Source organism: Colias croceus, chromosome 1, assembly GCF_905220415.1.
Source record: "Colias croceus chromosome 1, ilColCroc2.1".
NCBI lineage: Eukaryota > Metazoa > Arthropoda > Insecta > Lepidoptera > Pieridae > Colias > Colias croceus.
Window position 1 is genome coordinate 8,237,607 of NC_059537.1, and position 26,679 is coordinate 8,264,285.

The window sequence follows — 26,679 nt, forward strand, 5'->3', positions numbered from 1 at the left end:
GAGTAGACAAACCTTGTAGCTGTCTACTCGCCAAGCAGCAGCTCGTACTGTGTAAACGGGCCTTAAGGTGCAGCTACTTGCATCGTGTGAGCGTGTGTCTTTGTTCAATAATATCGCATGCATTATTGCGATATCTATTATCAGTGCATACATTGTGAATGCATTTTTTATTGAACGAAGCTATCTGACAGCAGCTAAGCGTTCTGGTGGAGGCTACACGTCAATATAAATATTGTGATCCTAGATCTATGTATTCTGATGATGTATTCTGATGTCGTAATATGATATGATAATACAAGAAGCTTATATCCTTGTGATAATATGATGTATTCTGATCCTAGATCTAGGATCACAGCCAGGATCGAGATATTTATCTTTCGTGTAGTGTCGCGTTGTGGTCGCGTTTGATATTAATTATTATCGCATCAGTTCGCAGCGTACGGCAGCGATGTAGGACGTCGGTGACACCGCGTCTGCCGCAGGGAACCCATGCCACCTTGCATGCCACGAATCCCTGACAGGCGACAAGCTTATTTTGAAAGAGTTTATTCTCAATTTGGAATCCAAATAAATTCATCATAAATTCAGATGTGTATACTGTTCTTACCACTTACTGTTCTGTGGTCTAGCTGTTTACATAGTAAATAAGTGTTTTGTTATTAAATTTCTATGCTGTATTACGATGAAAAAAAATTAACCTGTCAAGAATATATTTTTCTGTTCTTTATCACGGCATGCTACATCTTTCAATTTTGACACATTTTCTCCATACTACTTATAATAAAATATGTTAGGAATCTGCAGATCTAAATTATTTAGATCTAAATTTCATAAACACATGATGTAACAATAAACCCTTTTCCACTATGTTGCAACATAAAGTATTATCTTTTTCATCCAAATTCTTTGTAATAAAACATACGGTTCCGAGAGCTTCATATTGTTCTGGAGCTAATGTAGGAGAAGGAACCGGCGCTGGTGGAGGTGGTAGCAATGATACGAGCAGTCCAAAATCTGGCAGCTTTTATGACGTATGTTTAATATTATGATGTTAAAGTAAAAAACCGATCATGGTATCAACCAATAAAGTAGTTAACTAATCATTGGTAATCCCGTATATATCAGTCTTCTTTAATTTTTTATAAGATTATGTTTTTAATTAATTACGATTACGCACTGATAATACACACTTTACACAAGTTTTAGACATTAAAATTTTGTGTCGTTTTTTTCATATTAGGCGCGTAAATATGGACACAGTCTACCCACAGACACTGTGAAACCACGCTTCGAAGCGCTGCCTGGTATCCCGTGTGGCATATTTAGATGTACAGGTGGAGAAGTGAGTTAAAAAATGAAGCTACATTTTACTTCAATTTTGTGTTTGTTTTATATGATCAAATAATGTATTATAGATAGGGAGGCGAGGTAGCCAAATGGCGTAATTCAACGGCGTCGTCGAGACTTATCAAAATCGAAAGAGAAAATAATTTCGAAAAGAAAAGCTTCTATGGTAAAAACCATTTTAGCGGTGGGTTTGGCGTGTACGGATTTTCAAAAATGTAAAAAAAAACAGTTACTTGGGCATTCTCGAGCGCGTCAGATATTCATACTACGTATGCCCCAAGTGCCTCTGATAACAACGGTATACTAATCTGCCGGTTTGCGTGGTGGGGCTAGGCATATAAATTCGTCAAAAATGCACAAAAAAAAAAATTTACTCGAGCGCGTCAGATTTTCGGAAGGGGTGTTAATTAGGCCCCAAGAAAGCTCCCCTTAAAAAAACTGACGATTACGGCATGACGATAAGTTACGATGAATTTTTGAAAATGCAGAAAAAAAAAGTCCTTTTGAAATACTCGAGCGCGTCAGATTTTCATAGGGGAGGTTTATCTAGGTATCCTGAAAGCATATTTTCTTAATCTGATAAAAATGTTGGTGGGTTCTCTTAATCTGACCGAAAAAGGTTTGTGGGTTTCTTTTTTTTAATCATCGTTATTTCATATCAATTTTTCTTACCACCCTCAGTTTTCGAGATATACTCAAAAAACCGGGAGTTTGAGTTTTTATGATGCTTCAAGTAAAAAAAAAATTAAACTTTGGACAAAAATGAAAAGAGACCTTTTTTGTAAAATAAAATTACCTTTTTTGTTTATTTAAACTTTTTTTTTTGAAAAAGTAAAGTTCGCGACTTATATGCTGCAACGCGTTTTTCGGAAGACGAAATGGCTCCTCCAGACTTCCGGTCATGCGGAAACCGGCAGATTTTGTGTTTTTAGTAAGTTTTAGATTATATTCTTCAAAATAAAAATAAAAAAAATCGCGCTCGAGAATGCCGGGTTAACGTTTTTTTTTTACAAGTTCGCGACCCTATAACTCGGCGGCGTCAAGGACTTATGGTCAGATTAATTAAATTTAGTCTTAAAACACTAAAATCAACCCCCAATATCTTAATCTGACGCGCTCGAGTATTTCAGACTATCGATTTTTTTTTACTAATCTGATCGTCTATCCTAGGCGCGTGTCACTACATATAGAGCTAAATAGTGAATAAGTTTGTTCTATTAGGTCTAAGGTATCTCTCATATCTTAAACTGCCACGCTCGAGTATTGCAGAAAATTCCCCTCTTCGCCTCCCTATCTATTATGTTATAGAAGCATCCGTTTGGGTAGTCACTTCCTAGATTTAGATACACTACATAGTATAAAACAAAGTCGCTTTCTCTGTCCCTATGTCCCTTTGTATGCTTAAATCTTTAAAACTACGCAACGGTTTTTAATGCGGTTTTTTTTAATAGATAGAGTGATTCAAGAGGAAGGTTTTAGTATATAATTTATTAGGTTTTAGACAAAGCGGGCGAAGCCGCGGGCGGTAAGCTAGTATCATTATAAAACTTAAATCTTCAAAACTGTCAGTCTATCCATCTCGTGAATCTACTTTCGGGTTTATGATTTTGTCATTGATTTTCAGATTCTCGGACGTGGTGCAGATAAGTGCTGCTTATATAAAAACCCGGAATATTTTTCTTTCCATCATATGACATTTTTTGATCTTCATTTATATTTGAGACCATGCCGACAACCAAGTCCTGTTACTGGCAGAAAAAAATAAATTTAGTATTATAATTTAAATGGTTATTCATTACTTATTTAATAAATTTTATTTGGGTAGGTATTATTTCACACTGATAATATATTGGTTTTGATATGAAATTAATATTTAATCATAATAGCTCACATTAATCACATGACGATTAAGATGAAATAATAGGCTAATTACATTCGCACTGATGACGTTTTTTAATAATGTTTTATAGGAGATAAACAAATGCCTCAAATTAGATTACTTATAAGATTATATCAGATTATTACCTTTGCTAATAACCACCCCGTGCTTGTGGTAACCGTGGTAAAAGGTGGTAACCTTTAGGTTAAAAAAAATAAAATTGTAAATCTTGCATAACATTCTCATTCACACGCAGGTATGTTCTATAAGGAATAATTAAAATTATTCTGATTCAAAAATACATATTACTGTTATTATTGTTGATAATATTTTTGCTGTCATATATTTTTGCAACTTAGAATTTTAAAATAACTGATAAACCCACAAAATTTTAAATATTTAAAAATTGAGTACGGAACCCGTACAGGAATAAAGACGTGTTATCAAAATTTTAGATAATTATGTTTTATCTCTAATACACGACACAATAAGAGCTTAAATAGCGGGGTGTATAATAACTAAAATATTTGAGTAGTGAATAACACTGAAGAATCATGAGGGCTTATATTTTGTGTGCTCTGTTAGTAGCAACTGTTGCAGGTTAGTGGTAATAAAATATCTGTAGTAAATTTATTAAACAAATTAAAGAAAATCTATTCAAGGTTCAAGACTCATTCCTGTAAGGAACGCCTATCATAGTTCGTCATTTCTATGTGGATGAATTTCATTTGATGTCTTACTTATTGCGTCTAATTTTAATACATTAAATGTTTTATGCACCGCCTAATGATAATTAAATAATAAGCTGTTTTTGCTAAGGACTACCTGAACAGAGGATTATTGGTGGCGTTGAAGCAGACATCTCATCCTACCCTTATGCAGCTGTGCTTCTGCGCTACAACTCCAACACCGGCTCATACGAACAACAATGTGGCGGCGCTATCATTAACAACAGATCGATTCTTACTTCTGTTAACTGCGTTATGTATGTAAAAATCTAAGCTATATTTAGCATAAATGCGATAACTAAAACTTACTTTAATTTACGTCAAGAATTCCGCAAGAAAAGTAAACAATTATCTCGTATCATTTCACCAGAGAAAAAAGAATTAAACCAAAACTGATTGAGATCGCTCTTATTATTTAAAATTTAACATGTCTTCAGCGTTTAACTGATAATTTATGTTTTAGAAACGATTCACCTCAGATATGGAGCGCTCGACTTGGGTCGTCGTTGGCCAATAGCGGAGGAGTCCTTTACACAGCTGGATCCTTCATCATTCACCCGCAATACACTGTGTACAATAGCGATAACGATGTTGCCATCCTGAGAACTCAAGGTTTTATTACCTACGGCTCAAATATTAGAAACATTGGTATTGCCGGTTCCGGATATATTCTCAACGACAACACTCTAGTAACTCTTGTTGGATGGGGAGCTATAGGGGTAAGTAGAGTGATTAGTTAATCCAACTCAAACCCTCAAAAACTTAGGAAACTATTCATTCATATAAAATATTTCCAACTTGAACCCTGATTTTCTTAACTTTCAGTACGAACAAGAAAAATCAAACCAGCTACTCAAGGCCGATTTGAGGATCATTAACCATACGACTTGCAGACAAAACTATAACATCATTTCTATGGAAGTGACAGAGAATATGATGTGCGCTGGCAACCCTAGCGGTGGTATCGACTTCTGCGAAGGAGACGTCGGCAACGCTTTGGTTCACAACAACGTGCTGATTGGCGTCGCATCTTGGCGCACCGCTATCTGTGGCTTAGCTGATTACCCTGGCGTTTATACCAGTGTTAATAAATACACTTCCTGGATCCAATCCAATGCATAAATGAATTATGAAGACATCTGAAGTAAATTATTCAAAATACTCTCATATTATAATGTTTTCTTCTTTTTACTTACCGTGTAAAACATTGAAAATGGTGATGTAATATTGTTTAAGTAAAATACCGGCGTATGTCAATCCCATACATTTTTGCCTTTTCTAACTTCGTTATCGTTTTGTAATTGTTACTTTGTCTAAGGCCCCAGATTCTCTAAATAAGATAAGCTTAATCAAGCTATTATAATAACAATACCTAATTTTAAGCCATTTAAGACATTTTTATCAGCTTAGTTTAGTAACTTGAATATGACTTATCTCGTGTTGGCGTAATTTATATATAGATAGATAATTTTATCTAAATAAATAATTATAAATGAAAAATGAACGGAAAACATGCCACGGTAATGAATTCTATACAGAGGTAGAAACAATTTTTACTTATTTAAAAATGACCTATCCTCTATCCTATGACCTATATTATTTATTACTTTTAGAAATATCAATTACTGTTGCTGTTCGTTTGTCTTGCTTGAGAATGATATATTATTTATATTATACCGTACCGTATATGACCGAGATATATTATTTATATTATAATAGAGATATTCGGGGGAGATGAAAAATAGTTGATACGAAGTTCATCCAGTCATTTAGTTTTGAAAAAAAATGCCTATAAAATGTAGGGTACCTCCAAATTCTTACCTATTCCATTTCTGAATATGTATTTTGGAGATTGACAAAATAACGAAACCGTTTATTTTTCCATCATTTATTACGTCACCAAATGGGCATACAAGGTCCACAACGACCACAACAGACAGGTACACCGGGGTGGCTGCAGCGCTTCACAGAGCACAAGGCGGGCTCAGTGCAGCAGTAGCATGGACACGGCCTGCAGCGGTTCGGCCTGCAGCACGGTATCGCCACGCTGTCGCAAGATGGCGCTGGCGGTGGAATTGGAGTCGCTGGCTGGAATGTATATAAAATAACTTGTTAAACATGAAATCGATTTAATTATTATCAAATCATAGGTGGTAAATATTCTTGGAAGAATTGCAGACATTAATTAGCCATGTCTCGTATTTATATTAAAACCTTCTGAATTTATAAAACAGGCAACTGCAAATTAAAGTCTTAATTATTGTCGTATTACCAAAACCATTTTGTTTTAAGATTATAGTAGAAAAAACCCATAAAGAGTTTTCCTATGATTCAGGAAATAATTGATTTCCATCTCGTTTCTGTTGTACAATTTGAGAAGCAAATTTGATTTTTTGTGCTTTAGTATGAAACTCAAATATCCTCTTATGTTAATGTTTATGAACCATAGCATAGATAAGAGCTAATGGAACATAGGAATGAATTCTGATAGAAATAATATGTAATGATAGAATTCCTTTTTGCCACCTTATCACACGGTGGACATGGGGGCAAACAGGGTAAAATTGGAAGAGCCGGGCATGGAGCTGGACATGGTCGCACTGGCGCAGGGCACGGGGAACATCCACCACCGGGACACACGGAGCACTTTCCCAGGTCGTTACATGATGCTGCGCAAGGCTTCGTTGAATACGGGTAGCAGGCCCCGCAAGGCATCCCAGTACAAACGCAAGGGTCGTAACTATAAAACGGTGCACTCATTTTTGGTTTTTTTATAAATTTATATAAAAAATATTTTTTACTTAAAATTTACATAGAAAAATGATTGCATGTCATGTTAATGTCACGACATGCTTCTATTTTTTATTATTTTTTTTATTCTTCTTTTTAGAACTGGTGGTAAATAACTGCGAAAGAAGAAAATAAATCTTGTCATTCTATAAATTCAATTAAAAAACAAGTATAATAAAAATTGTTTGACAAAAAATTTAATAGGTATTTAAATTGAATAAAAATTAAACAAGTGTTGCATTATCAATGATAACGAAGTAAAATCGTACAAAAATATAATGTGTTCAATGTGTTTTTGCCCGACTTGTCCAGCTATATTACCTTGTGGGACGGGTCCGTGCACGTTTTCTTGTCCACCACCAGCGCCATGTTGCCAGCCTTGCTGTCCTCCTCCCGTACCATGCACCCCGTGCCCACCCTGTATTTGTAAACCGAACTTTAGACCACCACCGGCTCCAGTTATACCGGATTGTGTACCACCTATAGTTCCCATATTTCCTTGTTGCAAGCCTCGCCGAGCGCCACCTAGCGACCCACCTCCCTATCCTCCACCGAAGCCTGTCTGTTGCCCACCAGTTTTACCTTGTTGCCCACCTCCAGAACCTTGTGATCCTCCACCAGTAAGTATAACAAACTCCTAGTTAAGTTTTACTTATTTACTTATTTATTTTTTGCAAAGAAAGGATAACTAATACTTTTCACTTCAAAGTTCTCCAAAGATATCTTTCAGTTTAAATATACACGTCTTTTATTTTTCAGGTCTGTCCTTGCGTCGAACCGATAAATTGCTATCAACCAGTATTGCCTTGCTGTAATCCCCAATGTCCACCGCCGATTCTTCCCAAACAGCGCCCTATATGTCCGAGAGCTCCACCAGCACCGTACCCTTGCTTACCTGTGTGTCGAAGTTGCTGCCCTGACTGCGAACTAGACCCAGTTACCCGACGCAGACCTCTCATTGTCCATGACAGCGTTTTCGCTAATAGACCGTCAGCTTTTCCCAAAGAATGCTTCAATAGACGCAATCAAAATGTCCGCTATTCAGTATGCAATTACTTTAAACAGGTAAGTACGTAGAATTTAAATGTTTGATAAACAATAAAATTTTATTCAGGTTCTATTAATAATAATAATTAATAACCAATTTGCTTTCAGAGCCCAACACCAAATCCATGTTATCATGTTCCTGTTCCATTGAGGTAACACAAGGTCACTGCAAGCTGTAATTGGGAGGTTTTTTTTACTGATGTCTGTAAAAAAACAAAAGTTGTTACTAATTTCGGTAATTTTGAAGTGTTTGTATACAATCAGCTATTTAATATATTTTCATATTTTTCGTAAGATGTGTTTTATTTATATTGGATTCATTTCACAAAGAAACGTCATCTAGTGAATATGCTGAGAACTACATCCAGAACGTTTTTCAGTACCTACTTTCCGGTCACATTATAATGTGACCGTATTTGTGTGGCGCTGGTGTGCAATTTATTTTGTCAATTTACAATGTTTCTGAATTTTTTATCCACAACGACAACGGGATGCAGTAAAGCTAAAATTGTACAACACAATGGTGACTGATAAATGGGATAATATTGAGTGCAGCCTCATAAATATTTTTAATCAAGGGTATCTCAACTGCAGCATAAAATCTTTAAAAAATTTCTATATCGTATTATTTGGTAGGTTTAATAATGGTTTAATAGGACCTACTCAATACCTTTATATTTTTAATATTTAAGTGCCTTATTCACGGTCCATCCCCGCTGTACGTCCCGCCAAGGTCATACTCGATGCACGACGCAAAACTACAGTGAATAAGTATTGACGTACGTACAGCCAAATGGACCGTGAATAATAGATAGGGAGGCGAAGAGGGGAATTTTCTGCAATACTCAAGCGTGGCAGTTTAAGATATGAGAGATACCTTAGACCTAATAGAACAACCTTTTTCACTATTTAGCTCTATATGTAGTGACGCGCGCCTAGGATAGACGATCAGATTAGTAAAAAAAAATCGACAGTCTGAAATACTCGAGCGCGTCAGATTAAGATATTGGGGGTTGATTTTAGTGTTTTAAGACTAAATTTAACTAATCTGACCATAAGTCCTTGACGCCGCCGAGTTATAGGGTCGCGAACTTGTAAAAAAAATACGTTAACCCGGCATTCTCGAGCGCGATTTTTTTTATTTTTATTTTGAAGAATATAATCTAAAACTTACTAAAAACACAAAATCTGCCGGTTTCCGCTTGACCGGAAGTTTGGAGGAGCCATTTCGTCTTCCGAAAAACGCGTTGCAGCATATAAGTCGCGAACTTTACTTTTTCAAAAAAAAAGTTTAAATAAACAAAAAAGGTAATTTTATTTTACAAAAAAAGGTCTCTTTTCATTTTTGTCCAATGTTTAATTTTTTTTTACTTGAAGCATCATAAAAACTCAAACTCCCGGTTTTTTGAGTATATCTCGAAAACTGAATTGGTAAGAAAAATTGATATGAAATAACGATAATTAAAAAAAAGAAACCCACAAACCTTTTTCGGTCAGATTAAGAGAACCCACCAACATTTTTATCAGATTAAGAAAATATGCTTTCAGGATACCTAGATAAACCTCCCCTATGAAAATCTGACGCGCTCGAGTATTTCAAAAGGACTTTTTTTTTCTGCATTTTCAAAAATTTATCGTAACTTATCGTCATGCCGTAATCGTCAGTTTTTTTAAGAGGAGCTTTCTTGGGGCCTAATTAACACCCCTTCCGAAAATCTGACGCGCTCGAGTAAATTTTTTTTTTGTGCATTTTTTACGAATTTATATGCCTAGCCCCACCACGCAAACCGGCAGATTAGTATACCGTTGTTATCAGAGGCACTTGGGGCATACGTAGTATGAATATCTGACGCGCTCGAGAATGCCCAAGTAACTGTTTTTTTTACATTTTTGAAAATCCGTACACGCCAAACCCACCGCTAAAATGGTTTTTACCATAGAAGCTTTTCTTTTCGAAATTATTTTCTCTTTCGATTTTGATAAGTCTCGACGACGCCGTTGAATTACGCCATTTAGCTACCTCGCCTCCCTATCTATAAGGCGCTTTATTTTGTACAAGCTTTAAATTATTTTTGTAAAATTTGTTTGTATTGTTTTCTTTGTTTGTATTGTAAATATAGTGCTCACCAAGGTGCTCAGTGCTCACATAGATATGAATAATTACCTTTTTAAGGTATAAAGCCCGTGCACCGACATCAAACCTTTAATTAGTAAATGGCACATCAATAATATGTAGTAAGGTAGTAAGTAATTAATAATATCAAATCTTTCTTATTTTTTACTTTTAACCCGACTACGGCAAAGCAAAAGGAGGGTTATGATTTTGACAGGCTATGTATGTATGTATGTATGTATGTATGTATGTATGTTCATCTGTTCCCTCGTAACGTCTAAACTACTTATCAGAATTTGACAAATGACATATCATAAGAAGCGTCTTAATTGTCCGCTGGTTATAGGCTATATGGGGTTTCACAAAATCTAATGTGGCGTCCTCTATTGGACAAAACATACAAAGTAAAAAAATAAAGTTAAGATAAATATCCCGTGTTTAGTATCATTTGAAAGCGCTTTCCTTGTACATTTTGAATATATATATATTACTAGCATTTGCTCGTGACTTTACCTGTATTCATGGGCTGATTGCATATAATTCACATCTTTTCGTCAATAGCTTCTTTATTAGTTCATCAGTTTAACTTTTGTTAATATTATGCCCCCAAATACACTTTAACACCAAAATAGTACAAATAATATAAAGTGAAAAAACTAAAACCCAACTACGACAATAACCGGCGCTGAAAAAGTATAAAACAAGATTTCAGAATACTGAACTGAACAAAGTTGCTAATGTAGTTTCAAGTAAAAGGACACAGTAGACTCTACCAAGATGCCTTCGTTGTAAATTGACAATAATGTCATACAATACTATTCTGAAGTATGCAATATTCCACTATGTAAAGAGAAATTTTCATGTTTGGAAAGGCGTAGTCACACGTTACATAATATACCTATCTACCGTAGCTCTTCAACAACGTGTGACTACGCCTTTCCAAACATGAAAATTTATCTTTACATAGTGGAATATTGCATACTTCAGAATAGTATTGTATGACATTATTGTCAATTTACAACGAAGGCATCTTGGTTGAGTCTACTGTGTCCTTTTACTTGAAACTACATTAGCAACTTTGTTCAGTTCAGTATTCTGAAATCTTGTTTTATACTTTTTCAGCGCCGGTTATTGTCGTAGTTGGGTTTTAGTTTTTTCACTTTATATTATCCGTTTTTGAAGTCGGTTGTTTTTAACGCAGTTATTTTTATACATAACAGAATATACTTTGGCACTTTTCAATTGCCTCCCTAAGATTTTTAATCTTAATCGATATTGCGATAAGATAAGTTTCAATTGCAATCAAACAAAATAATAAGTAAACGAATTGTGTTTATTAAATATCACCAGTGCCTCTTAAATTACGCGTTATTCTGGATCCAGCTAGTATGTCGGTTGATACTAGTGTATATTCCAGGATAATTGCGTCTACCACAGATGGGTGTGCGGAAGGACGCGATACCAACCAACACGTTTTGGTGCACCAAGGGATTACCGACGTCTCCTTCACAGAAGTCAGCTCCGCCATCTATGTGGCCTGCGCACATCATGTTCTGAGATACTTGAACAGCAATGATATTGTAGTTCCGTCTGCAGGTCTCGTGGTTTATGGTCAAGAGATCAGCCTTCAACAGCTGGTTTGATCGGGGTCCTTCGTACTGAAAGGTGTGATAAAAATTTATAACCGAAATCACTTTTGGGAGAAACAATTAAATAATGAGAATAGTGTTTGACTATTCGCATAATGAGATTTTTAAAATGTTACCTATCTCTGCAGTAGGACGCTAATATCACATAAGCCGATGATGTTGATAATGAATTGTAAAAAAAAAGATTTGTATATTTTAAAGGTCAACTTTGTCAATTTTACTAGGTTTATAATGATTTATAATTTACTTACCTCAATAGCACCCCATCCCATAATTGTGACCATTGTGTTATCATTGAGGTTGTAGTTGCTGCCAGCGATGGCAATACGGTTGACATTTTGACCGTAGTTAATGAAGCTTTGAGTTCTCAATATAGCGACATCATTGTCTTCGCTGAAGAAATCATAATTCGGGTGAATTATAAAACTGTCGACATTGAGAACCTGTCCGCCACTGTTTGCTAGTGATGATCCCACTCTGATGATCCAGTTTTTTGGAGAGTCATTGCTGAAATTTAGTATAAAGTTATTAAAAGAAAAAACAACAAAAATAAAATGTACTGGTAATAAAATCAAAGCGCTATAAAGAACTCTGGAAATAGATTTATCCACCAACCCTGAATAAATAAAACCCGAAGATTAAATGAATGTTAAGGAATGATAACATCAGAGACGGCGAAAGTCTCACACCACCCACGGTCTCGAGGTGCAAAGGCCCTCGCGCCTCACAGCCGAAAAGAACTCAAAAGTATACGCCAAAAGGTTGCGTTCTCTTATTCCCAACTCGAGTTGAGTTCGACTCTCGTATAACCATTTGTTTATTTAAAATTATACACGTGTCGTGTGCCCTCTGACAGTAGAGATTATAAAATACATACTTACTAAATGCATCTAATTGACGTCAGTACCGATCTATTGTTGATAATAGCGCCACCACAGTGTTGTTCGTAGAAGCCGGTGTTTGAGTTGTAGCGCAGAAGAACAGCTGCATAAGGGTATGATGAGATGTCTGCTTCAACACCATAAATTATCCTCTGTTCAGGAAGACCTTTAAAGTAACAATTCAGCTGATAAGGTATTTATTTATTTCAACGTTAGTAATTTACGTACTAGCCGACCCATGCCCACTTCGTTGGGCGACAAACAATCATTGTGTTTGATATTTAGTTTTATAACATTTATCACCAATTCATTTACAAAAAGTGTCAAATTTTATGTAATGTAAAATGCAATTTATATACATGTACTTTTCACTCATGGAATCTTAGCATGGAATATTAAAAAACCAATTACTTAGCGTTAATTTGCTCGCTTAATATAACTGGAGTGTAGAATTACCTAATCAAAATTAAACATCATTTATTTTTAGCCCTCTCTAAATAAGATCATCGGTATATAGAGCATCCGGTTTGTAACGATAAAATAGACAGTACCTAACTCAAGGTAAATCAATTTTCATAGTATTATTAATTTTCTTAAGTGCAGATTATGGTTTTGTAGAGTAGTTCTATATTAGAGTGTTGTCTAAAATAAATATTCTATAGAATTACAATTACTGTGTACAATAATAATTTCAAATAAATATTTAGAGTAGGTGGATGATTATATTAACAATAAAATTTTTAAACTTAAAAGAAAATACAATGAGTAGGTAAGTACCTACCTGCAACAGAGGCCACCACAAGTGCACATAAAATGTAGACTCTCATTATTCCTTTGCAACTGTTACCTATGAAATCTATAAATTTATATTGCACCTTGTTTTATACCCTATTATCTACATATCAATAAAATTACATTGATTATCTCATGATAGGAAGATAATTTTTACAGGATTGACGTTAATAATAATCTCATCCACTAAAAATATTGGACGAATATTGTTAAGTTTAACGAGAACGAGTAAAGGTAATCTTTAAAATATTTTATTTACATTGCAACTTTCCCGGTGTGGTTTCATTGCAAGCACTGCAAAAGTAATGGTAAGTTATAATTACATGATCCATATTTGGTAAATTCGAATTATTAGGTACTTTTAAACACATGCTTTATTAGATATCCATATCAGCCCATTATCCTGCTCAATAGTATCATTATGTTTACAAGTAGTTAAATTTTCAGCAACAATACCATTATCATGCGATGAATGTGCAACGATTAATGTTTCTGATAATCCGTTTTTAGGAGTAGGTGGGTTCGTTATGTTCAGTTTGTATTTTTGAATCTGGTTTATTATTTAGGTATTAAGATGGATCCCCATAAAAGTAGGAGCATTCTCGTAGGATCTATAGGAGCGTGGAGTTAATCTGCTTTTTCAATCCCTTGATCCCGACTCCGTCTGCTTAAGATTGTATTCTCCGGTAGCACAACAATTCGACTAATAAATATAATGTTTAGTCACCAACTTTCAGAAATACTATATATCTCGATAGAACTCGTAAAATAATAATTTTTATATCAGCCTGTCTAAAAATAGATAGTTATCTGGTTACTTATTTTTTAGGCCTTAATAATCATTAAGATTATTTTTTAATTTAATATACGTAATAAGCTGAGTCACATTGAAATTATAAATTTAAATTTTATATCGATGATTCTTAAAACTAAATTGTATGAAAACAAGATACACAGTTAGCGAATTGTATTTATTATATATCACAGTATTTATTAAATTACGCGTTGCTCTGGATCCAGCTGGAGTATCTGTTAATTCTGGTGTATATTCCAGGGTAATTGGGTCTACCACAGACGGGTGTGCGGAAGGATGCGATACCAACCAACACGTTTTGGTGCACCAAGGGATTACCGACGTCTCCTTCGCAGAAGTCACCGCCAGTATTGGGGTTGCCTGCGCAGTGCATGTTCTGAGTTATTGTCATAGAGATGATGTTGTAGTTGCGTCTGCATGTCTCTTGGTTGATTATGTAGAGGTCAGCCTTCAACAGCTGGTTTGATCTGGGTCCTTCGTACTGAAAAGTAACCATTGTGATTAAATATGTTTTGGAAACTCAATTCGATTTAAAAATTGAACTATGTTATTGAGATTATTAAAATATGAATTAAGTATGTATATATTTTGTTTATAAATTAAATTGAAATATAACAAAATAGTCTCAAATTGGGTTAGGTAATTATGATTGATAATATTATACTTACTCTGATAGCACCCCATCCCATAACGGTGACCACTGTGTTGTCATTGAGGTTGTAGTTGCTGCCAGCGATTGAAATACGGTTTACATTTGTACCGTAGTTAATGAAGTTTTGAGCTCTCAAAATAGCGACGTCGTTGTTACTTTCTGTGACGTCATAACTCGGGTGAATTATGAAACTACCGACATTGAGAACCTGTCCGCCACTGTTTGCTTGTGATGATCCTACTCTGATGATCCAGTTTCGTGGAGCATCGTTGCTAAAATGATTATATAAATAGTTAATATTCAAATAAACGATAGATATTAATATTCAAATATTCGATAGCAACTGACAAAATGTTTGTATGTACGGTTGAATGCGTGAGGAAATGAAAGCGTGAGTAGCATTTTAAAGATAATTTGGTAATTATTAAGTAAATAACAGTAGGAGAAGTAAAAGTACCTACTTATAAAACCATAAAAATAAAAGACGTTTTTAAATGATATTTATACATTCCAATTACCACCCTAGTGAATACATCTGCACCAAAACAATCGACAACTTCGAAAATATACTACTAACTGAACGTTAATAAATGGATCCTACTTAAATGAATATTAAGGAATCATGAATATCATTGTCACTACACTTATTAGTTAGGTTTTTTTTTATGTCAGAACAAGCAAAGGAGCAGGTGGGCCACCTGATGTTAAGTGGTCACCACCGCCCATTAAGTACTTACTAAATGCAGTTAACTGAAGTCAGCACGGATCTATTGTTGATGATAGCGCCACCACATCGTTGGGCATAGGAACCGGAGCTATAGCGAAGGAGAACAGCCGCATAAGGGTATGATGCGATGTTCGCTTGAACACCACTGCTGATCCTCTGTTCAGGAACACCTGCAAAACATATGATTTAATTTAAATGTTATATATGAAATTTATATACGCAGTTAAAGAAAGAACATTTATCAACACAGTCCATATAAATTTATAACAATTTTAACGATAATTTAAACGAATACTTATTCAACCTTATTTTTCAACATTCAACATTCGCTAAATAAAATAGGGCGCATTTTTTATATATTCCCTTCTTATTTTACATTATGTATATCGTTCCGACTATAGTTCCTCATAAATGACATAATACAACTTTACTGAATCAATAAGAAAAAATTTGCAGTGATATTTTTTTAGAGTTAAAAATAAATTAAAAGTTGAACTAAAAAAAAACACATAAAAGTAAGTACAATAAGTACCTGCAACAGAGGCCACGAAAAGTGCACATAAAATGAAGACTCTCATTGTTCCTTTGCAACTGTTCTGAAAATCTATAAAATGATGTTGCACCTTAATATATATACTCTACTGTATTGTACTTATCAATAAAGCCATATTAATTATATTATCATCAATTATCTCTTGATCGGACCATAATTTTTGGGATCGAAGTTTATAATAATTATATGATTAACTAAACATTATTGATGGATATTGGTTTTTACAACATGATAATGTTATTTATCACAACATTTTTCTTTGTAAAAGCTAATCAGTAGCACTTAATCTGGCCACCGAGGCGGTGTTCTGCTAAAAAAATGGGTGCTAGCAAGTACAGTATTCGGTCTAATGGTCTCCAAAAAAAGAATGCGTTATATACCTACGATGTTAACCCTAGTGCCAGCTATTCTGATAGAAATCTATCTATAAACAAATAATTTCATAAACAGTGTGCTTTATTCATCAATAGTTACTACAAATATTATTAAGTTCCTTTTTAATATAAAAGACACGAACGAGAAAAATTAAAGTCATGTCAAAGTAGGCCCAAAACAAGTAGGTTGAAAATTACTTATTTTTCTGGATTTTGATACAATTACCACGAACTTGTTGCTATGCTTTTTTACAATTTCTTTTACGTACCCTAGTATTTTACTTGCTATTATTTACTATTTACTCTAGTATTTCGGCAGATAGTCTATCGTTAAAAATCAAATGATTACGTGACAAATTCCTTATCAGATCTTTGAGTAATATTTTGCAATCTAAACAGCAGAAAATCCATTTTCATTCCTTTCTGGTAGTTGATAGGTATAACTTTTTCCAGTTTTTTTAATTCAATCACATCATATTTTCTTGAATTTGAAATTTTCAATTATTATTTAAAGTTACTTAACATTTTAGTTTAGGTAACTAGGATCATAATTAAATTCTATTTATTTTTTATTGTTAAAATCCGTTTTTCCTTTAAAAACCGTTCATCTTGCTGGTTATATGGATAATATTATTATCTAGATTTTTAAATTTGCACGACGAGTTGCAGTATATAATATTATGTACTGTTGCTGTTGTGTATGTAATGAACATAGCTGGAGTAAAAAAAAGGAAAGAGATGGTTCACTTATTGTGGAAATAATTTCATTTCGGAAAAAAATGAACCCAATGGAAAAACCTCTTGAATCGGTATCTAAAAAATATTATGTTATTATTTTTGATGCATATTCATTTTATCTACACTTTAACATGTAGGTATCTACCTCGTATCACGCTAATATCATTGTAGGAAAGGATTAATATAATAAAATTCACAAGCGATAACAAAATCTTTCGTTTCGAATTGACATAACATAATTCCGACAGTTTTTTTCGAGAAGAAGAATTTTTTAAAATATATCGTTACTAGCTTTCCGCCTGCGGCTTCGCCCGCGTTTTCAAAGAAAAACCCGCATAGTTCCCGTTCCCGTGAGATTTCCTGGATAAATCCTATATTACTCGTGGATAATGTATAGTTTTCGAATGGTGAAAGAATTTTTAAAATCGGTCCAGGAGTTTATGAGCCTATTCATTACCTACAATCAAACAAACAAACAAACAAAGATTTCCTCTTTATAATATTAGTGTAGATGAAGAGAAAAGAGATGAAGTTTATCTTTATAAACTTTAAGGTAGGTAATAAAAAATATTTAAAAATTTACCAACTCTATAAGCGTTTATTTATATTGAATCACCTATTTCACAACATCACTCAAATGTATCTTTAAAATATGATTAATAAAAAATCGTTGCAATTCCCATAAAAGTAGACAATTTTCTTCTCTCCAACTGATCGTAGTCTTGCTATATTCGTCACTTATCTTTCTTGTTACATAATCTGTGTGTGGCAGCTATAGATGTTGATGCAAGGGTTCACTGGATAACATCTTTGCGTTGGTGGAATGTTATTCTGACACAAATATGGTCCTGCTGGTCCACAGTTAGAATTTGGGAATGGAACACACACCGGCGGGCAAGAAGGAGGTCCACAACCACTCATTGTGATATATTTACTTTTAATTTTACTGATGTGAAAGACCAAATGAGACTTAAATATGGTTGAGGTCTATATATAAATAAGAATAAGCCCACTGGATTGCCGAAAAATAGATTTTTACTAAATCATGTTGGCTATGATTTCAGGATTCCGCAAAATATGGATAATTATTACTTACTATTTCAGGCATTTCTTTCTTGCAAGATTATCCCCGAAATTTGAGGTTGAATATTCAATTACAATTATATAAATGTAGTAGTTTTTCATAATATGATTTCTCTGGTTTTTCGGTTTCGCTCTAGGCTCTATTTCAAAGGTTGCCAATTCTCTAGCTACTCAAGAAACACCGCGAGACATAAATTATTATCATATTAAAATTTGATACAAGTGTTGGGATGTGGAACCCATTGTGATTTAATAAGATTGGTATTATGTATCTATACTATGCCAATCCTAAAATCAGTTTATTAATCCATGACCATATTGATAATTTAGAAACAAACGTTACTACTTATACCCAAACACCAAATGGTAATTGAAAATTAACGTTTTCAAAAGAAATAGAAATTAGTTTTTGTCCAATAGTCAATAATGTACATCTGGTAAGAGCATGTTGTTAAATCACTTAATTTTATATAATTATTTTAAACAGTTTTGTAATTACTAAGCTATTACAAATTCTTATAAACGAAGAAACAATAAAATACACTTTTTACATTGCTTATATTTATATAAGCTTATTATTCTTTATATTTTATTATATTTCGTAGTATATTCGTTATGAAGATTATTCTTCTTGATAAAAATTGGCTTATAAGTATTTTCTGCTAAGTATTTTTTAAACGTTTTTAACACGTTTTTATTAGCTTCACCTCTATAATATGTTTGTAAGTAATGGACTCCTTTCGACTCGATTTTCATCCACGTAGGTAAAACAGACAGTATTAATTCAAAGTTTGCAAACTTATCAAGTGACAGTAGAATTTTATTAATTTATGAGTTTAACCAAGGTTGAGTTTAACTTATTAAAGTGCTTTTTTCAGTTTAACTACACTTATTTTATTGATTAAATACCTATCGGTCGATAGGTGTATGTTTTGACCTTAACTATTGTGCCTATGCCTTGTGCCCTTAATTATTGTGCCAGTGCCACATTGATTAAGATATCCACTTCATGTTTGTAAACATAAAATTTAATTGCTTTCAATTTATCTAATCCCAAAACACTATTGTTGTTTAATATGATTTGAGTGTCCCATTTATGGTCACAATTATTTATGAATAAGACCTTGTTTCAACAAGCTATCAATCAATTAAAGAAAAAATCGTCAGTTTACAAAATTTATTGAGACACCACTTCGATTCACAAGCAGTCAGACGATCACAGAAAATTGACACCGATGGTTTACGATCTGACAAGGATATAAATTTTGGGTAGGTAGATACTTTAGACGAGTTTATTGCACGTGTGGCAACAGCAAGGATGGAAAGGTGGGTTAGGGCAGGTGAAAGCTTGGCACGGTGGAACGCATGGGCAGCAGTGGCGTAGCTAGGGGGACAAGGGCCCTGGTGCATAGGGAAAGAATCGGGCCCTCCTCCTCCCCTCTTTCCTCTTTCTCTTTTCTTAGACTCTCCATGTGTTTAATAGAAGAAAAAGGGAATAAATAAACAACGACGCACATGACAATATAGAATATCTCTATATTATAAAAATGAATCGCAAAATGTGTTGGTAAGCGCATAACTCTAGAATAACTGAACCGATTTCGTTAATTCTTTTTTTATTACATTTCTTGAAGTACGAGGATGGTTCTTATGGAGAGAAAACGTAAAGATGTACCACGGGCAAAGCCGGGGTGGACCGCTAGTTTATTATACAGATGAGATTAATTAATGGAAAAAACGATTTTTAACATAATTCCCCGCCCAATTCACAATATCTTGCGCGCTTTAATTTTTGCGAATTCGTCTATAATTTCACTCAAATCCAAGTTTGATGCCGCCTCATTTTCTATTGCAATTAACGATAAATGTCGGAGGCGATCTTGTCGAATGCTGTTTTACTGGAAAGATTGATGAATTTAGTGTATCGAACTGTAAACAATCCAGTGTAACTGTTAAAATCTCAGTTTGGACAGGAAAATTCTCTGTTCCACTGTAGACTATACTGCCGCGATAACTAAGAATGCAGTAATCGCAAAATGGCGGTTTTGAGATAAACGCGGGAAAGACATTTTTACATATTTGAGGAAGATGTTTATATTTTATAGCCCTTGAAATCTATCAATAAAATTGGAAAAAATACAAGCTTTACAAAGATAATTATCTTATATTTCATAAATTAGTATATCCATTAATAATGCGTATTATTGCGTTGAGGTTTAGCATCAGGCCATGTGAAAATCACAGGACACTAAGTCTAAATACAGTACTTGCGCTCATTACTGCATTATGTTCTAGCGCATGTTGATTACTGCATTATTTTTTAGTATTTGATACAGGTTTTTAATGTCCGGGGCTAAGTAGATGTACACATAATATCTTCTCAGTTTTACACAGATTTAAAAAAAATGCTCTACGGTTGAAACCTACTGCGGGGATATTAAAATTAAACAATTTGTAGAAGAAAATTAAGTTTTATTAAGACAACATTTATTTTAACATCAGTTAAACTGACATGTACATGACTTAAAAAACAAACAGCGCGCAGGAGCAGCACACGTGCCGCACGTCTCACTTCACCGAGCGACGACGACGCGACGCAGAGATTTGCTTCAACAAAACGCAGCACTGTATCGTACGGTTACGATCTCGCGAACTTTTACCTGTGCTTTTACTACACACAAATGCAGTAATGTGGAGAACTGCGTTTTGACGTAGCAATTGGTCTACAGACACTAGAATAAAATGCTACAGTAATGGCTATTACTGCACTTTGTTTTAGGGTATCTTAACAAGAACTGCATTATTTTTTAGCACATGTTTAATACGGCGCTTTTTCTTATCATTGATATAGTTTTCATGTAAGTACTGCAAAAATCGTTAGCTAAAAAACATACTTCCGGGTACTTTTTTTATGAAATTATTTTTTTTTTCATGTTAATAAACCCCTTGGGATCCCATTTCTTGCAAAAAGTAAAAATCCCAAAAATGTCGATTACTGCATTCTTTGTTATCAGGGCAGTATACGTGTGATTATACGGTTACCGTTGTGCTGCAACCGGTATCGAATACATATTTTGTCATCGGAATTTTTTTTAGCGAAAATGAGTTCTAGCAGAATTTGGTGCCAGATGGATGGATGTGCGGAATAGAAATCATAGCATTAGTGGTAATACGCTTGATGAAATAAGGCTGGTAGTAGGGAATTACGAATTACAACAGTCAGCGACACACCTAGCGTCAACTATTGTAGTACGTCCCAGACCCCAGAAAGTTGAAAACATCGCCACAAATATCATAAATGAGAACTCATGCAAGGCAAGAGCGAATGAAAGTTTCATTAAAAAGTTGATGGGTGGAATTGGCGAATTGGTCTCACTACCGTCAAGCACGTGAGCTTATCGCTGATCCAATGTACTACGGGCGTACTCATCAAAACTACCAAATAACCGAACTAACGATAACAAACAGCACATGCCTATCGAGGACGCTTGGCGCATGTGTTGGAAACAAGGTTGGAAATGTTGAATAAGGAGTTCTATAATTGTTGATTTGAAAAAAAAATTAAACAAAAGGCTCGAGCCTGCTCACAAGATTTTTTTTTATTTAAAAAAATATATTAAAAAAAATTTTTTTTTTCAAAGCTGAGGTTTGAGGGCCCCCTGAGCTCCGGGGCCCTGGTGCACTGCACCACCTGGCCATATGATAGCTACGCCACTGATGGGCAGCATTCACCAGGGTACCAGACAGTACGAGCATATCTTCCGCTAGGGCGCGTGCAGGCTCCGTGATTGAAACAATCCGCTTTGCAGGGATAATCATAACAGCATGGTCTGAAACAATACAGATTATTAAATGGTACAATCTTTTTTATATCATGAACAATGCTAATCGTCGCATTAGGTATAGTACAAATTGAAAAACATATCTGCAAGGCACTGCAGTGGTTAACGCATGAATTTCACAACCTCTGTAACAAATTATATTGTACTTCTAAATCTATACTAATATTATAAAAAAAAGGTTTACGTATGTATCTATGTATGGTTATCACTCATAAACTACTGAACCGAAAACAATGAAATTTAGCACACATATATAGAGGGTAACTTGGAATAACACATAGGATAGGTTTTATCCCGGAAATCCCACGGAATCGGGATGCGGGTTTCCTTTAAAATCGCGGGTGAAGCCGCGGGCGGAAAGCTAGTACAATATAAAGTTTATCAGATATTGCCTGAGAAAATAAGCGTAGGCTGTTATATAATAATACTCTTTAGGTACGTGTTATGATAAAACAACTATTTACCTATCTGCTCGTGCGTTTGTTGGTGCACTCTTGTATGGTGCGGTCTCTCTTTGAAAGGGTTGTGGTCTAGGTTGACCATACCGCGGTCTTTTGTAATACACGCTGTATTCACCCCTTACAATACCATATCTGGGAGATGCACGAATGCTCTCAAAACCTCTTGGAAGTACTGACATGCTTGTGAAACGCAGTGCTTTGTAGGATGGATATCTGAAATATAAAGCGATTATTGTGAAGATTAGCTTAGAATAAAAAACGTGCCAATTTAAAATTTCAAGAAGCGTTCCGAGTGTTCAGTTCGTAATAAGAGTGCTGAAAACTTTACACCCGCTTGGCGGGCTAACTTCTAGCTATATTTACAGGCGAAAGGGCATTTAACGTTGATAAGGCCTTGTTCATAAAAATTGTAAATTATATTCGAGCAGATCCTATTTATTTCGCTTATTGCTTCATAATATAACAGGAATATTACATAATTACCTTTATTTTTATGAGTACTGTAGTAATTTGCAATTTTTATGGTATTTCAAATTTTATTAGAAAAATATTTTTTCGTGGACTTTTTATGTAATGATCTAAATGTCAATGAAAACAAAATACATTGTTCTGAATTCGTAGCAAATTTTAAGAAAAGAGGATGAATGTGGTATTTTAAATCAAGCATTATAGGATAGTCAGGTCAGGATAGTACATATTTTCAGTTTTCACTGTATAAATTTGCTTGATACAATTTTAGCATATAATAAACGAGCATGTAAGTTATTTGACATCAGAGAACAAGAAAAAAGTGTTATCCGTTTGCGGATAACCAACGGATAACTATAACACTATAACAAAAATCGATGGACTATTTTATCTCTACATAACACATTCCTCACATATTAGTAGTGGAAAAGCACCCATAGGTTCACATATTATTACAAGCTTTTATAAATCAGGCCGCTTTTTATAAATGTACGTTATACCAACATGTACCCATATAGCTCTACCAAGAGCTCTACTAAAGAGTGGTTTTAGAGTCTAGTTCCTATTCTGATTGATGTGCCAACTTGGTGCTGGCAAGTTTAAATGTTGTAGCTCTTCGAGAACTTTTCATCACACGTTATCAACACTGCAACGTAGTTGTTCATATTGACAACTCCGCAGAATGTTGAACTTTTATTTATATCCCAACTTTGGTAACATTATGTCGATTATCTAGGCAATTATTACTATATTTAGACAAAATCTTAGAAAGCTTTATTTTTTTTTATTGTAACTAACGTTAGGTAATCTGAAGAGCCAATCTAATTTATTGAAAATGAAAACAACGAATTCCTTAAACCACACAATAATTTATTCACAAAAATTTCAGTTGCTCTTTAACCACAACGCGCCAAACATAATTACAATATTCATATTATACAGAACATTTTTAACAAGTCGAAACACTAGTGCCGTGGTGACCCACTGCGATAACTGCTTTGTCGAATGCAGCGATTGGTCGAGGAGGCTGCCCCACGGCAAGAATTGCATCTGTAATAGGTATATGTATAAAAAAACATTTGTCAGTAAAATCAAAAACTTATCTACTAAATCAATTTTGAGCGATCTCTGCACTCAAGACTCGCTGATTAAATTAATAACGTGACTATCAACTCTATCGACGACTATCTATACTGCATATGGATAAAACGGCTTAATTCTTGCACCGTATTAACTGCGGTTTAATTGCGGTTGGAACTGTAAATTTTATCGCATACTTTTTTAAGTAAGATCTACAATTATTTGAATAAAATTAGCAAGCAGGTGATAAATTGCCAATTTAAAACGTGATTCACGCGTTCAGCAGATTTATAACACGACACATTTTCTTGATTTGGTCATTGACGTTCCTATAAATAGTACGCGTCAAATAAATTCTAGTTGTGCGTTCGTTGCGGAGGATCACCAAGTAGTCAAATAATAAAATTGACTTATAAATGTGTAGCTCAATTGGCCGTGGGTCACTGGATATGTGCTACTTGACTGTAAACTGTGACGAGGGAGCCAGATCCGCCGCAGCAAGGCGCGGGCCGGCAGGGGGAGCAGCAAGGCGCTTGGCAGCCGCCGCACCTGTAGTACGACATAATTATATGATAGATAAATAATGCCAGGTGCATTTGATAAGGCGAACGAATAAAAAAATCGACCTTTAATCGAGCCTCTGGAATATTCTAATACGATCACAATACCTATGTATACCGTGATATCAGTGAAAATTTTGTGACACGGATTATATGAATCCCGATACCAAGAAATGATAATTATTTTAAAAACTCACTGAATGGCAGAAGCTATTGACTGTAATTTATTGATTATTTCCATTCTATTGCACATTTTGTTTTAAAATTTATTAGGTACTATGAGATCACTGTAAAAATTTTGACCGTAATGAAATATGTGACAGTTGCTGCGTTTGTTATATTTTGTTTCGTTTTCAGTCAACGTCATAAGTTTAAATATTAGATACAAAAAGGTTTTAATTTTTGCGTCAAAAAGTTTTATTATACTACTAGTGGTCCGCCCCGGCTTCGCCCGTGGTACCCACATGTTTAAACTATCCTATCTCTCAAGTTGGATCGAACTGCACATGGTGTGCGAATTTTATTATAATCGTTTAAGTGGTTTAGGAGTCCATTGAGGACAAACATTGTGACACGAGATTTATATATATTAATATATACTATTGATAGGAAATCATTTAAGATTTATAAAATACCCATTTTCTTAGCAAATAAAAGGCAGATGGAGCGTAGCCTTTTATTTTGTGATCTAAGCTCATTTTATCCTTATTTTATCTATATGACACTGTTTTACGCGATATACTTACATACCTACAGGTAGGTATCTCAAAAATGTGTAAAATAATATTACGAAAACCTCGTAAAATTCTATGCATCAAGAACGTAACTACTGAATTGACGCCAGATTGATATGGTTCTGTTTCTCTCAACTTCAATTATAACTCCAAGTGTTGGGGCAGCTTTTGGAGCGCAATATAATACAAAAATAATCTTCTAACAGATACTTACCAAACCGAATTGGGCTTGTTCTAGTTATATGATGGGGCACAAGACGGATAGTGTGCTTGTATCTAAAAAGAAAATATCATTCTGAAACCAGTTCCATTTGTTGATATAAAACATTTGTAGTATATTATACATACAGGACGTTGGAAATTTATTAGCTGGTATCGAACTTTTTTATCCTGGTTATTTAAAATCATTCCTGGATAGCTGGTTGGACGGTAATCGAATGTGCTGTCATGTACTATTAATGGTCGACGAAGAGTGACTGGATCCATCCCACAAGGTAAACATGGCAGACCCTACAAAAATAAGCAGAGGAAATTTTTGTAGATTAACTTAATATAAATCTTTCATTATCTTTCGATTATGATTATTGATTGCCAATATTAAACAATGTTCAATAAATAAACAGACAACCGTATTACGATAGATAATCTGATTGATAAGGTATAAATAGGTAGCAATAGTGCACGTTAAGCATGTGACGTCAGTAAATTGTGAAATTAAATTAATTTGTTTTTTTGAAGCTTACCCTCACTGGATAGCATGGTATACAATCTGGTGGGGGCTTATAGCTTGGTAAGTTGAGAACGGGGCTGCACATTATAATTTAATGTCGATTAGTTAAAGCACATTAAAAAATTTAATTTTTGATAATTTTTTTTGCATAAAATATTAAGGATACAAACAATTTTTCCTGTGAAGAAATGTGGAATGAAGTTTTGATATTTTTCTTTTATAATACGTCAGTGTAATGAAAGAAGGTTTTATTGTGCCTTATTGTGCATTATTATATAGAAACGGATGAGTACCCGTCACAGTCGTATATTAACGAAAGGTCAGGAAAGAATGCTCTTGCTCTTGCTCTAGCTCTAGCTCTATGTTCGTTTGATGCACAATATACAGATACATACAGTAAGGAAACTTCATACAAAATGTTCGAAATGGCTCCCCCCCATCAAGCGTGTTTACGAGGGTATTGAGGGGGATCGATAGTAGCGGGTGACACATCCACAGATTTTGAATATAGTATGGAAAAAAGTTTAAAGTGATGTCAATTCACATTAAATAAATATCGATTGTTTCAGTTTGTAGCCCTTTCAATAAATATATTTGTAAATACCATATCTGACTACAAGTTAAATAAATAAAATAA

At 34.4% G+C, this 26,679-nt stretch overlaps 6 protein-coding genes across 6 annotated transcripts; 2 read left to right on the forward strand and 4 right to left on the reverse strand.

The window, feature by feature from the left end:
- Nucleotides 1-3,765: 3,765 nt before the first annotated feature.
- On the forward strand, nucleotides 3,766-5,076 carry LOC123691192 (trypsin CFT-1-like). The gene is made up of 4 exons (XM_045635516.1): nucleotides 3,766-3,826; nucleotides 4,046-4,211; nucleotides 4,418-4,673; nucleotides 4,780-5,076. Exons 1-4 carry the CDS (start codon nucleotides 3,781-3,783, stop codon nucleotides 5,074-5,076), a joined length of 765 nt encoding a protein of 254 aa, XP_045491472.1. The 5' UTR covers nucleotides 3,766-3,780.
- Nucleotides 5,077-5,826: 750 nt separating this feature from the next.
- On the reverse strand, nucleotides 5,827-6,791 carry LOC123696619 (sperm mitochondrial-associated cysteine-rich protein-like). The gene is made up of 2 exons (XM_045642975.1): nucleotides 6,481-6,791; nucleotides 5,827-6,042 (listed from the first exon to the last, which is right to left on the reverse strand). Exons 1-2 carry the CDS (start codon nucleotides 6,712-6,714, stop codon nucleotides 5,851-5,853), a joined length of 426 nt encoding a protein of 141 aa, XP_045498931.1. The 5' UTR covers nucleotides 6,715-6,791; the 3' UTR covers nucleotides 5,827-5,850.
- Nucleotides 6,792-6,928: 137 nt separating this feature from the next.
- On the forward strand, nucleotides 6,929-8,037 carry LOC123696490 (cornifin-A-like). Its single transcript, XM_045642726.1, has 3 exons — nucleotides 6,929-7,364; nucleotides 7,504-7,809; nucleotides 7,900-8,037. The coding sequence occupies exons 1-3, from the start codon at nucleotides 7,023-7,025 to the stop codon at nucleotides 7,945-7,947; spliced, it is 696 nt and encodes a 231-aa protein (XP_045498682.1). The 5' UTR covers nucleotides 6,929-7,022; the 3' UTR covers nucleotides 7,948-8,037.
- Nucleotides 8,038-11,265: 3,228 nt separating this feature from the next.
- LOC123691281 (trypsin, alkaline C-like) lies at nucleotides 11,266-12,543 on the reverse strand. Its single transcript, XM_045635635.1, has 3 exons — nucleotides 12,461-12,543; nucleotides 11,805-12,060; nucleotides 11,266-11,562 (listed from the first exon to the last, which is right to left on the reverse strand). The coding sequence occupies exons 1-3, from the start codon at nucleotides 12,541-12,543 to the stop codon at nucleotides 11,266-11,268; spliced, it is 636 nt and encodes a 211-aa protein (XP_045491591.1).
- A 1,681-nt stretch (nucleotides 12,544-14,224) lies between these two features.
- LOC123691364 (trypsin, alkaline C-like) lies at nucleotides 14,225-16,003 on the reverse strand. The gene is made up of 4 exons (XM_045635747.1): nucleotides 15,952-16,003; nucleotides 15,430-15,589; nucleotides 14,709-14,964; nucleotides 14,225-14,521 (listed from the first exon to the last, which is right to left on the reverse strand). Exons 1-4 carry the CDS (start codon nucleotides 15,995-15,997, stop codon nucleotides 14,225-14,227), a joined length of 759 nt encoding a protein of 252 aa, XP_045491703.1. The 5' UTR covers nucleotides 15,998-16,003.
- A 3,324-nt stretch (nucleotides 16,004-19,327) lies between these two features.
- LOC123696694 lies at nucleotides 19,328-22,985 on the reverse strand. The gene is made up of 4 exons (XM_045643083.1): nucleotides 22,954-22,985; nucleotides 22,474-22,683; nucleotides 21,895-21,997; nucleotides 19,328-19,542 (listed from the first exon to the last, which is right to left on the reverse strand). The coding sequence occupies exons 2-4, from the start codon at nucleotides 22,647-22,649 to the stop codon at nucleotides 19,450-19,452; spliced, it is 372 nt and encodes a 123-aa protein (XP_045499039.1). The 5' UTR covers nucleotides 22,650-22,683; nucleotides 22,954-22,985; the 3' UTR covers nucleotides 19,328-19,449.
- Nucleotides 22,986-26,679: the final 3,694 nt, after the last annotated feature.

Bases quoted from the DNA above. Each gene is read 5' to 3' on its own strand.
- LOC123696619 (XM_045642975.1), bottom strand. From the start codon at position 6,714: ATGAGTGCACCGTTTTATAGTTACGACCCTTGCGTTTGTACTGGGATG. The intron at 6,043-6,480 runs GTGGCAAAAAGG...TATACATTCCAG, and splicing joins CATGTCCACCGTGTGATAAG to CCAGCGACTCCAATTCCACC.
- LOC123696490 (XM_045642726.1), top strand. From the start codon at position 7,023: ATGTGTTCAATGTGTTTTTGCCCGACTTGTCCAGCTATATTACCTTGT. The intron at 7,365-7,503 runs GTAAGTATAACA...TTTATTTTTCAG, and splicing joins AACCTTGTGATCCTCCACCA to GTCTGTCCTTGCGTCGAACC. The intron at 7,810-7,899 runs GTAAGTACGTAG...ATTTGCTTTCAG, and splicing joins TATGCAATTACTTTAAACAG to AGCCCAACACCAAATCCATG.
- LOC123691364 (XM_045635747.1), bottom strand. From the start codon at position 15,997: ATGAGAGTCTTCATTTTATGTGCACTTTTCGTGGCCTCTGTTGCAG. The intron at 15,590-15,951 runs GTACTTATTGTA...TATGTTTTGCAG, and splicing joins TTTCGTGGCCTCTGTTGCAG to GTGTTCCTGAACAGAGGATC. The intron at 14,522-14,708 runs GTAAGTATAATA...GTTACTTTTCAG, and splicing joins TGGGATGGGGTGCTATCAGA to TACGAAGGACCCAGATCAAA.
- LOC123691192 (XM_045635516.1), top strand. From the start codon at position 3,781: ATGAGGGCTTATATTTTGTGTGCTCTGTTAGTAGCAACTGTTGCAG. The intron at 3,827-4,045 runs GTTAGTGGTAAT...GTTTTTGCTAAG, and splicing joins GTTAGTAGCAACTGTTGCAG to GACTACCTGAACAGAGGATT. The intron at 4,212-4,417 runs GTATGTAAAAAT...TTTATGTTTTAG, and splicing joins ACTTCTGTTAACTGCGTTAT to AAACGATTCACCTCAGATAT.
- LOC123696694 (XM_045643083.1), bottom strand. From the start codon at position 22,649: ATGTCAGTACTTCCAAGAGGTTTTGAGAGCATTCGTGCATCTCCCAGA. The intron at 21,998-22,473 runs GTAAATAGTTGT...GTATTGTTTCAG, and splicing joins ACAAACGCACGAGCAGATAG to ACCATGCTGTTATGATTATC. The intron at 19,543-21,894 runs TGCTGCCCATCA...TAGCTACGCCAC, and splicing joins CTGTCTGGTACCCTGGTGAA to TGCTGCCCATGCGTTCCACC.
- LOC123691281 (XM_045635635.1), bottom strand. From the start codon at position 12,543: ATGCAGCTGTTCTTCTGCGCTACAACTCAAACACCGGCTTCTACGAAC. The intron at 12,061-12,460 runs GTACTGACGTCA...ACTAAATTTCAG, and splicing joins CTATTATCAACAATAGATCG to CAATGACTCTCCAAAAAACT. The intron at 11,563-11,804 runs GTAAGTAAATTA...CACACCTTTCAG, and splicing joins TGGGATGGGGTGCTATTGAG to TACGAAGGACCCCGATCAAA.